Consider the following 12,080-nt stretch of genomic DNA (forward strand, 5'->3'; position numbering starts at 1 on the left):
TGCTGTCACGCAACCCTCCACCTCCCCATCTCCGCCCAATCTTCACAGATTCATCAGCTTCATCAACTTATCATTCCATCAGCCACCATCACCACCAGTGTCTGGACTCCACAGGGGGCATTTATCTTGCTGCCGCTCAGGGCAATCACAACCCGATCACAAATCTCCTTGTTGAGTTCAAGCGCCAAGGAATTTCGTGTGTTACTCATTAACGCAGCATTTATCATAATAAATGTTAACGACAAATCATTCACTCGTCTCTCCTGATTGAACTGCTAGCGTTGCTGTGGACTCTTATTTGCCAATGACTTCTTGAATCCAAACAATGAAAGCAAACCCAATGACACGGTGCATGTCTCTGAGTTTTGAGCATACAAAGAGTGATTCTCCCTTCTCAATATTATTTAAATACGTTTTTAAGAATTTAAGCAGGAATAAAATAAATAAGCAAAGATTAGAAAACATAATGCCGTATGGCATAATGTCGTTTTTTCCCTGGTTTCACCTGCTATGATAATCATCTTACGCCCTTTAACATTCCTCTCATGACCCCTTTTAGGGTTTCAACCCTCAGGTTGAGAACCACTGTTGTGGTGGTATGTGGTACGGTTTAATTGGTGTCAAACATTGGATTAGCTTTTTGTTTGGACACAGTAAAGGTCAGCAGTGCTCAACTCTGGTCCAACCGACATGTTTTTAAAAGCAGCAGGTTGTCTTAGAGGTTTCGATCCAAAGTGCAGTTGCCCCGGAGCATACAGCAGAGGAGCAGTAGGACCCAGTAGCAGCAGTGAAGCAGAGCGCAGGCAGGAGGGAGGAGTCTGAATATAAACCAAACAACCCTCCACACCCTGCAGTCTGTGGAAGTTCCTCCGCATTCCTGACATATACACACACCCACAAACACACACACACACACACACACATACATACGTACCCGCAAAATAAGCTGGGAGGAACCACACACCGAGGCGGGGTAAGTGTGTGCAGAGATTGAGATTGTGTTGTTTCTGGTGTTCTATTCAGGAAACCTGAACAGATGTTGTCTTCATGTTCATGTGTGTGTGTGTGTGTGTGTGTGTTCAAACAGGAGTTCGGAGGAGGGGTTGTGGGCCCGCTGTAGGACCGGAGACCAACCAGTACCTCATCAACGCTCCCTGCCAGGTGCTGTATTTCCTGACTCAGCCTCTGTCCCCCTGTATACGTCTCTCTCTCTCTCTCTCTCTCTCTCTCTCTTCCTCGCTGTGACTGTCTGTTTAAACATAACCCTATCACCATAGGAGGGACGGTATCACTCTCAGTTGTGTCTTGCTGTGTCGCTGTCGAGTCTTATTCTGTCCACTGTGACTTTGTCTGTGTGTCAGTGTACCTTCAAGTCCAGTAGCGATGCAGTCAAATAGGAGGAAGTTCTTTTATCTGCTGTTTTTGCCAAAATAACCACAATGGCTTCCTGTGAAGCGGAACATTTTCGTGTAGGTTCATAGCTGAAGAGTGCAGCAAGTAACTGAATTGAGTTCCCAAGTACAGTATGCAGATTCCTGGAAAGATTATGCTTAAAGTTGCTGCCTGTTTAGTCTCACATAACCAGCCTAATGCTGTTATGATGTAATAGCTGGTGATGCAAATGAAGAAATGAAAGATGAAAATCATAACTATGACTGCACTCAAATATGTAAATGATTGATTCTGAAAAAGTTATCTCAGAAAGGTGTTTGCAAAGGTTGTGTTTGGTGGCACACTCACAGAGTCCTTAAACAGGTGTAATAAGCGCTGACTAATAAAATTGTGTTTTTTATTGCCTTATGACTTTCATCAGCTCATAAAAAGATTCATAAATACAGTAACGACAGTGAACTAAACTGACATGTGCATGCTACCGTGCTCACATTTGCAATGCTAACATGCTGATGCTAAGAGGGTTTAATGTTTACCATGGACTTCATCTTAAGTTAGCATGTTAGCACTCCCACATTTGTTTGTTAACACAAAGTACAGCTGAATTGTACTTTATTAGTATGTTATTAGTTTTGCAGGTGTTTGGTCACAAACCGTATTGGACAAAGTGACAATTTGAACTGATGATGATCACTTACATTTAAGTCATCCTGACGGGGGGGCGAATGTCTGATCCGAATGTCATGTCAATCCACCCAGTAGTTGTCGAGACATCTCCTTAAACAGCGCAAATATCAACCTCATGGTTTTTGCTGGAGGAAACGTCAGTCGATCAATAAAGTCAATAGCATTCAACCTCTGGTAACCATGAATGTCTGTTGTACAAATACATCTTGTAGATATGGAGATATTTCCCAGGATAAGTGAAAACTTTGATCCACCTTTGGTAAAGTCAGATCATCTGAATTCTTCCTCTGGGCACCGTGAATGTTAGTGCCATATTTAATGGCAATCCATCTAACAGTTGTGGAAGTATTTCACTGGAAGGCAATAATGTCAACCCCCTGGTGCCACTATAGAAAAGTCAGGGACCTCTAATGTCAGGAGGATTTATCCTCTGGGGAGCATGTAGTCGTAGAAAACCTCGCTATTCTTTTTACAGTATCACCAAACTTAGACTAGTTCTTTGGACGTGATCTACCCCCCCCTAGCTCCTCTATTGGGAGATGTTTAGGATGGAAAACAGTGAACGTAACAGTGGACGGTATCTGCAAACTAAAACTGTTTTGTTAACATTTCTTCACAGTCTCAGCATGAGTAAGGTGGGTGGTGACGAAGGTGGCGGCAGCAGCAGTGAAACAGCCGAGCAGCCGGAGGCTAAGTCTCCGGCGGGGGCGGCCCTGAGCAAACTGAGTGCTACCACTGTAGGACCGGACTGGACCAAAGTTAGTTGCCCCTGCTGTGTATCGGAGCGGGTCGAGCCGTTGGTTCTGGTGAAGCTCGGAGAGAAGGTTCGCCCTGAGACGAAAAGGTGGCTCATCAGAGTGATCGGAACTCCTCAGAAAGATGGAGGTGAGGGCTCGAATAACAGTGATGAGCTGCAGGAGGCCTGCAGGGCTCACTTTTGCGTCTGCATCGATTGCAACCCTGCAAAGAAAAGCATGCTTATCAAACACGTATGAGCCGTTCTCTCTCTCATACTGGAAGTCTATGGAACAGAAGACTCGTTGCCTGGAGGGTCTCCAGCATTTAAAGCATCTAGCAATAAGGCATTTGCATGCCAGTTGTCAAAATACATAAATATCGTTCAATGATTCCTGTGAACATGAAAAAAGAAGGATACTGGTTTTCTGCAGCTATATTCACATGTATTTCTTTACAGATGAAACACCTAATTTCAATATTCTAACTACTTTATTTATGTATGAATGGATAATCCCATTATAATTTCTTTGCTGATGACACTCAACATTCCTTTTATTTTTTTCGAGCATCTCATCTTGTCCCGTTGAATGTCACATTAAAACAAAAAACTCAACCTAACTAAGACAGAACTCTTTGACATCTCAAGGAAATCACATCCGAATCATGATGCAAAACCTCGTCAGTTTCCCATTGCCTGTATGAGTTGGTAATATATCAACTACTGAAGAGTTTCACTGTCTCTCCCCAGGTGCTGCATTACTGGCCCACCCGGGCGAGGAGGCTACTGGTGACGTCATCGTGCTCTCCGCCCCGCGCTGTACGTTACTTAAAGCCACTGAAGAGTTGGGTCTGTGTAAGACTTACCGCAACGGGGAAATGGAAGCCTTCTCCTACAACGACAGAGACAACTTTAAAGATTCAGGTACAGCAGTTGAGCCTCCGAAGTGCCTGGAGCCTTGTCGTGCCCCAGGCGCTTCAGATTTTTGGTGCGTTCTGTGACTTTTTCTCCCCTCGTGACCTGCTGGAAATGTTTGTGAAACTCGTGTGCAGGCACACTTTGGCTTTCACAAACACTCAATAAAATCTATTCTGAGGCAAATTATATCACCGGTACAGACGATGTAATGCAAAAAAACATTCCTCATTCCAAAATATATGATCTTATTTCTAATGTGTTCTTTTATCATTTTTCTGCACAACCATCTGGCGACCCCCTGAAATGATCTCGCGACCCCCTTTGTGGGTCCCGACCCCTAGGTTAAAAAACCCACTGACTTACAGACTTACAGAAGTACGGCCTCACAGATTCTCGTGTGTGTTTGTATTCATCGCTTTATGTATCAGTGTCCATTCACGTGTGTGACAGACAACATGGAGGTGTTCCTGACCCTGGCGGAGCGGCAGTACATCGTGAAGTATGAGCTGGACGGTCTGCGGGCGCAGAGAGACCTGAGGATACCCGGCCTGTCTGACGGACACACACTGCAACAACGTGACAACATCTGTGAGTGCTCTCATTGTCCGTATTGGGCAGACACGACGTACACACAGTGGAAAGATATCCATCAAGAAAAAAGTGATTTATTGGGAGGATTTCTGTTTTTCAATTTGTTAGTTAATTAGATCATTTCATTGAATACCTCGGGACAAAGATGGAAACACACACACACACACTACTTGTTCAGATATTTTTTGCAGTGGACTCATCTCTTCACACTGCAGACTCCCATCCAGTTCATATACAACGTTTTGAGCAATCTCACCATCACTTAGGTGTTCATGTTGAAAGCAATGTTGTAAATACTCAACAGTTCAGCCAGCATCCACGTGCACTATTTGCATCTATGGCTCGCTGACCTCAGCTGTTCTGCTCTCCTCACATTCCATCAAGAAATTGCTTCGGTCAGCATCAGCCTCAGAGTGCGTCACACACTGATGAAGCGTGTGTGTGTTACTGTATACAGTGTGGATTAGCCGTTGCGTCTGTCCTTAAGGCCACTCTATGGCGAGTGTTGCTTTGTCGTGGGTGTAAAAGTGAATGTTGTTGCAGGGCGGAAGCTTGGGTCAGCTGGTGTGATTGTGGACACGCTTCCCCTCCACAACCCGGACCAACTGAAGGATCTCAGTGAGGCCTGGTATGCTGGGAATCAGCTGGCTCAGCCTCTGGGTGGGTGTAAATACAACACAAACACACACACACACACTACTACATGACTGAACACGCACATGCACAAAGTGATGCGAATTTGCAAAAATTGCAATGGCTGTCTCTTGAATGAATGGATCCGTGCATGCACTTACACCAGACACCTGTCTGCTGCTTTGTCCAGATTCAGTCAACGGGTATTTTGGAAGCTCTGTGGCTTTCTACTTCAGCTTCCTTGATTTCTACACCTGGTCTCTGCTCCCACCAGCGATACTGGGCCTGATCATCACATACTTCTCAGGTAGGTGTGCGCATTTCTCTTTTACTTTGGTGAATGTACACAGTCAATTTTAACACTATAATGGAGACATATGCAATTATTCTGCAAGCTACTAGGCCACCGTAAGCAGAGATCTGTTCACACCGTGAAAGTATCTTAAAAGGCCGGTTTGTTGCTGAAACAGCACATATTGCAGGTGAAGCAGCTGTTAGAGCTTGAAATGACTCTGGCCGCCATGTGATGCTTCACACCAAACAGATTGAAACAATAATAAAGGTCTGCTCAAGTGAGGCTATAATATTCATTAAAAAAAAGAGAAGCCTTGCTAATCTTAAGAACGGTTGTTGCCATCATTTTATATAATCCCTTTATCTTAAAAACTAGATCACAAGCTAATTAGTAGGGAAAAACCTTTTGTTTTTTTAAGATACGTATTCCGTATTACCGGAAGACTTCAACAACTCTCTTATCGGGAGATAACACGGTAATTAATGAATGACCTTGAGAAAATTGATAAAACTAAATAACTTGTTCTTGGCTCCCATCCTTTACTGCTCCTGGGAAAGAAAATATTTCTGCCCACAACAGTGAAAGGCCTGAGGGCGGTAACAGAATAGAGACTATTTGGTGTGTTAGCATGTTAAAGCATGTTAGCATACCTACAGTTATTGTCACGGGGGGGTGGGGGGGGGGGGGGGGGGGGGGGAGTGCGAGGCAGCGAGGAACAGAACCCAAAAAATGCAGACAGACAGGTAGGGTTCAGGCATTCATAAATGCACATGAGCTTACCGAGAGTCGGCGTGTAAACAGGAACAGGGCAGAACAAATGTCTCATTAAGTATTTCAACCTGACAGCGTCAACCGAGTTCTTCTCGCCCGTCACAGGTGAGGTCCAGAAGGAGATGGAGGACTCCCTCTCGGGCTCTCCGGTCACAAGTGACGACGACTCGGGGCCGGCCGTCAGCGGTCACATGATCCAGGCGGTCTTCAGCATGCTCTGGTCCACGGTGGTCATGGAGCTGTGGAAGCGTCGGAGCTCCTCCCTGTCCTACCGATGGGGGACCATGCACCTCGCCGAGCGCTTCGCGGAACCCCGGCCCGGCTTCCACGGCGGCGTCGGGGTCAACCCCGTGACAGGTCGCATGGAGCCGCTCTTTCCTGGCTGGCAGAGGGACCTGCGTATGGCCCTGGTGTCAATCCCAGTGGTGGGGCTCTTTCTAGGTACAACTTCAAATGTAACTGTGAAAGCTGAAACTGTGAAAGCACTTAGCAGAAAAGAAAGTATGCTCTGCCCTTTAAAGATGGCAAACTTCTCGTCTCTTCCTTCCGTCCTCGTGTCCCCTGCCCTGTCGCATCTCTCTCTGCAGGCTTGGTGGTTCTGGGTATGCTGTGCTTCTACTGGGGGGAGGCCCAGGTGCAAGAGCTCCACAGAGACTGGGACTCCCTGCTGTCTCAGACGCTGCTCTACGTGCCCTCGGTGCTTCACATCAGCTACACAAATGTGCTGTCGACCGTTTACAGGACGGTGGCAAAGTCCCTGACTGAATACGGTGAGCGAGACGGAGGGGACGGGCATTCATCAATGAATGATATTGGTCCTATACTGATGATGGTTTGAGGTAAAAGGGTGATGGGAGGAGACAGGGACACAACAAGAGTCATTCAGCTGATCAGGTCGTGGAATCATACCAATAGTATTGTTCATAATGCTTGTGATCAGCCAATCATTTCCCTGAGGTCTCCCTTTAGAGAACCACAGAGAGGAGTCCGCCTTCGAGAACCATCTGACAGCCAAAGTCTTGGTGGTGAGTTCCTCCTCGCCCCTGCACTCCTCTCCAGCCATTACCTCCGAACCCAGCAGCCTCTTTCACCCGGCTCTTGTCTCTCTCTTCCCCTCCAGTTCACCTTCTTCAACTACTTTGCAGTGCTCTTCCACATTGCCTTCTTCAAGCAGGACGTGCCTTTGCTTCGCAAGGTAACAGCAGCAAATCTTACACCGGTCTCAGTATATCCTGGGGCTCATTTACCATGCTGGTAATGTTAATACTTAATCTATTTGATTTAAATGGGGAGAAAAGGGCTCCGATTTCATCAGTTTCCGTGATTGCTTGGCATGTCGACATAAATATAGACTTTGGTCGGCATGTAAATCAGTAAACCAGTGAACACTGTTGCATTTTTCCAGTTGCCAAACATCTTAGAGTTTTGATCAACTTCACTTCTGGCGTCTCTAATGATATCGACCACAAACATTCTCCCTGCAAGATCTAATCTGCAGCGTTTCATTAGCTCGCCTGTCGTTCAGCGAGTGTTCCACTATTTTCTCCTCTGCTTAAAAAACTCTGAAGCTTCTTAAAAGTCCTCACCGCCTACTCCAAACAAAAGCTCTTCTTAAGGGTGAAGATGCTTTGTGGATGTGTTTTATCTTTAGCAGGAACTTGTCCTAACTGTAAGGGGGAGATTGTTAAACGCGTCATAATTCTAAGAGTTGTCTTAGGGTACCGTCACAAGGGGCAACTCTTTGTACTACGATGCTTTATCAATATGGCCCCTTGTGACTAATGTGGGTCAAGGCCCAAAAATGCTGGATCCCACAATTCCCATAATGCAACTTGATTTTCACCTCACTTCATTTATTTTGCCTGACATCACGTTCATGTTGTCCATATTCCTGTTGGGAGGGGAGGTCATTTGTTTTTGCTCTAACCAGTGACGTCAGTGAGTTACAACGAGTTCACCGTTTCTCTTTGTCCGTCTGAAGCGTCTGGCGTCTCTGCTGATAATCACCCAGCTGGTGAACCAGGTGACAGAGGTGGTCATTCCCTTCCTGGTGGACCGGTTCATCAGCGCCCCCCATAGGACAGAGAGCGAAGACGACCCACAAGAGGACAAATTTAGGAACCAAAGCACCCTGCCTGCTTTCCCTGTGAGTGTGCAGTATTCAGAAAAAGGCACATATCGAGACTGGGATTAAATAAACCACTCTGGCGACGTCTGACACAGCTTCTCGTTTTTCGTCACAGGGCTTGTTTGCAGAGTACATCGAGCTCCTGGTGCAGTTTGGGTATTTGAGTCTTTTCTCCTGCGTGTTTCCCCTGACGGCCGTGCTGCTGCTCATCAATAACCTCACGGAGATCCGAACTGACGCCTACAAGATCTGCAAACTCTTCCGGAAACCCTTCTCCCCCCCCGCGGCCAACATGCGCGTGTGGCAGGTCAGCAGAAAACACAACGCACAATAGAAATGAGACGCAGCCGGTACGTGAGCGGAACAGATCTCGTCATTGTCCTGCGTTTCAGATTGCCTTCGAGGTCCTGAGCTTTGTCTCCGTCGTGTCCAACTGCTGGCTGCTGCTGCTGTCGCCGTGGTTGCAAAAGCTGTTTCAGGAGGGCGGGTGGAGCAGCACAAACGTCCTGCTGTTGGCTGTTTTGGTGGAGGTAAGAGGGAGTCGGGAGGGGTCAGTAGTGAGAGTCACATGAAGAATAATCACAGCATGACGTTTTCACCTCTGTGTTTGTTTTGCAGCACGTGCTGATCTTGGTTAAGGTGGTTTTAGCGGTGCTGATACCCGATGAACCGGACTGGGTCCGAAAGAAGAGGGCGCACATTGAGTTCACGTCCATGCAGGCCTTGAGAGAGCAGGTAAACCCTCCACCATACCTTTCATTATTTCACATATTGGTGTTCCACCTCATAAGCGTGACAACTCTCTTTTCTTCTCTTCCAGAAACTGCATTGTGATTGATTGCGTCCCAAAGCGTTGAGGCGTTGCTTGTGTTGTGCTGTGCTCGGCTGCTTCAACTAGAAGATAGTACCAACCTCAGTGTTGTGTGGGCCCACAGAGGAGAAGAGTCTTAGATCTTCAGCAGGGCCCACAATGCATTCCGCTGTGCCCCAAATACTGCCCCTGTACACTTTAGTATTCCTGCTGCTCTCACTAGTTACGTATTACATATACACTGCAAGTGCCCATTGAAACAGCAGCTAAAAAGTGTGCTTTAAAAAAAAAAATATTAGACTGCAAATGGATTGTATTGATTATGTGTGCAGACGCCTTTAAAAAAGACTCTCTGGTATGATAACGGAGGTTTCCTCAGGGTTTGCCTGGATTTAACGAGGGCAACTGAAGAGGTCTTGTGAAATCACTGTGCAGTATGTACAGTCAGTCATAAAGGACAGACAGCACCGAGTATTTGAGGTCATGGTGAGGGTCGGGGGCAGACAGAATACTTGACAGTACTTGACAGACTTTGTTGGGAGTGGGACTCTTTCAGGAGTATTTTTGCTCAGATTATTGATAAACCATAGTGTTCAGGATTCATAATAGGAGGACAGTACCATCCCTGGACGGATTATAAGATTAAGATGAAACTTTTATTTATGTTGTTTGCACTGTCAGCGTTGTAAGCACCTTTAGATGCGAGCTAAGCAGTCGCCATATTGAGAGGCAATGCTTTCGTGCTTAGCAACTTTATTCAATATTTTGTGAAAGGTTGGTATCATAATAAAGAAACCACGAGAATTATTATTAGTTCCGCTCAGCTCCACAGAGCATTACAGCGTCTCTAAGCTCATCGTTTTGGTTTTCAACTTTGCTGTTTTGATTGACTCTCACGGCTCTCATCAGTCTGAATTCAGCTGTTTTCAGTAAAAAAAGAGAAGCTGTAATAAACCCAGACAAAGTAGCTGGTGAACATAATTACATTTTTAGCAGCTACAGGAGAGTGAATATTGGATATTAGGTGGACAGAAACACAACACAACAACGATGTTGTGTTTACAGTTAGTTGTGCTGCCCCCAAGTGGGCAAAAAACAATAATTGCAGCTTTAACTTCAGAAAATCATTAACGTTGTGTATTGCTCCATCAAGTGGAGAAATACCAGATTGAATTGTAATTCTTTATCGACAGTGAAACAAGGCAAGTCCTTATATAGAGGGATGCAAAGACTTTTACAGTGGAGTATTCTACACATGTATTTATGAATGTTCTACTATAATAGCTTTAAAACTGTTATTGTGCTCAATTCACTTTGTTGTCTGAATTGACGTTGAAGACCGTGTAAGAAATCGGGAACAGAGTTGCCTCTGGTTGTTAGTTAGAAGGAAATGTTGCTCTTGTATCCTCCCTTGATGGCGCTGCCCTCTCCTTAAATAATAAGAGTACGCTTACAGGACCGTGGCACATCTGTAACATGAGATGAATAAAGTAAACCATGGACCAACATTTGATTTGCATTGAAAGTGACGGGGAGCTACCAAAGAACCGCTATGTGCTTTGCTATTTTCAATGTGTGCATTTCAGACTTCACTCGCCTGCTAATCCGTTGTGTGCCTCTAAGAATGACTGCTTGAGTTCACTGTGCTGCAACGACTAATTCACCCTATTGTCTGTCGCTTTGCACTCACACTTCTGGTGTTATTTCACCGTTCACTGCTGGCTACATTTGTCTTAGTATAATGAATGAAGTCCACCATTTCTTCCACACTTGCTTGACAGTGGTGTATTGTTTTTCCTTATGAGTTATTGATTTTAAGAGTTAGTATTCTTTCCAGCCACCAGGAGGCACTATACACTTTCCATGTAATTCCACATGCAGCTTTTCACAATATCGGCCCAGGTGGCTGCAGCAGGACTGCCTCCATGAAGGTGCAGATGCATAAGGGGGGGGGGGGGGGGGGTGAGACTTCCTCGTGCGGCAGTAAATGGACACTCCTGACACTAATCATAGACCTTGCTGTGTGTGTGTGTGTGTGTGTGTGTGTGCTCTGTTCTGAAGGGTTGTGAAGAGATAGTGAAGATTAAAACTATTAGATTTCAGGTCAGAAAACAGAGGTGTCAATGTTTGCCGGTTGTCCTTCAATAAACTCACAGAATCAAACTGGTTGTTTGTCGTGTCTACTCTTTGAAAGGAATCAACCTCTCCAACCCTCTTTACTCCATTTATTTGACAGCTGCAGTTACTAGTTTCTCTTCTAGAGCTGAAATGATTAGTGCATTTATCATTTAGTCGATCAACAGAAATGGAAGAATTCAACTTTGAAGTCATATTTCAAGCCAAAATGCTAAACCTTCCCTTAGAGTTGTCTGATTGTGAACCAAATATCGCCACAACAAACATGTTAAGGTGTTACTTTGGCCTTTAAGAAATGATGATAAGCCTCTCACAACATTTCATAAAGCAGATTTATTGATAATGAAAAGAATCGACGATGAAAAGAATCATTAGTTGCAACCTTATACTTAACAGATGACAAGCAAAACATGTGATGAGCATATGAAATACAGTATAATGGTTCTGATTGTTGTAGATGAAACGGGGGGATTTTGATATCAAAGGTTATCAGTGAGACACAGTTATCAGTGCGAGCACAAATCCTCAAAAGGGCAAGATTTGAAAATGTATCTCCACTCACAATGTTGAAACTAGACACTCCATACAGCGCCACTGTAATAAATACTGCTAACACTTCACACATTTCATATCTCAGGCGAGACTCCCCGCTAAGACACTTCATGTTGGTTCTCTCTGAGGTCGGAGACATTTTTCCTGTTTTTGGTCCGACTAGCTTTTGTAATGATAACCATCATGTCATTTACCATTTACATCTTCTAGGACTTGGTCATCAGGGGTAACTAATAACAGAAGACATTAATTGTTGGATTTATTAGTTTTATAAAAGAAAACACTGTTGTTTTATGCATGGATTGGAAAAGCTTCCGAAAGGGACTCAATCCCACGGGAGCTTCTGTTGGAAAGATACAGAGCGGCTTTTCTGGAGGACGAACACACACAAAGAAACACATTACAGACACACACATTCAAATATAAAAGT

General features: G+C 45.0%; 1 protein-coding gene across 1 annotated transcript; it reads left to right on the top strand.

Annotated features, from left to right (window-relative positions):
• Positions 1-839: 839 nt before the first annotated feature.
• On the top strand, positions 840-11,119 carry ano10b (anoctamin 10b). The gene is made up of 16 exons (XM_079163775.1): positions 840-973; positions 1,088-1,161; positions 2,699-2,964; positions 3,566-3,739; positions 4,184-4,321; positions 4,868-4,984; positions 5,148-5,264; positions 6,129-6,464; positions 6,611-6,793; positions 6,993-7,048; positions 7,144-7,218; positions 8,005-8,169; positions 8,267-8,458; positions 8,544-8,681; positions 8,770-8,886; positions 8,972-11,119. Exons 3-16 carry the CDS (start codon positions 2,706-2,708, stop codon positions 8,987-8,989), a joined length of 2,085 nt encoding a protein of 694 aa, XP_079019901.1. The 5' UTR covers positions 840-973; positions 1,088-1,161; positions 2,699-2,705; the 3' UTR covers positions 8,990-11,119.
• Positions 11,120-12,080: the final 961 nt, after the last annotated feature.

This window comes from Pholis gunnellus (assembly GCF_910591455.1).
Source record: "Pholis gunnellus genome assembly, chromosome: 7".
NCBI lineage: Eukaryota > Metazoa > Chordata > Actinopteri > Perciformes > Pholidae > Pholis > Pholis gunnellus.

Coding starts and splice junctions, on each gene's coding strand:
- ano10b (XM_079163775.1), top strand. CDS start 2,706: ATGAGTAAGGTGGGTGGTGACGAAGGTGGCGGCAGCAGCAGTGAAACA. Junction 8,170..8,266: donor GCACCCTGCCTGCTTTCCCT/GTGAGTGTGCAG, acceptor TTTTCGTCACAG/GGCTTGTTTGCAGAGTACAT. Junction 8,682..8,769: donor TGTTGGCTGTTTTGGTGGAG/GTAAGAGGGAGT, acceptor TTTGTTTTGCAG/CACGTGCTGATCTTGGTTAA.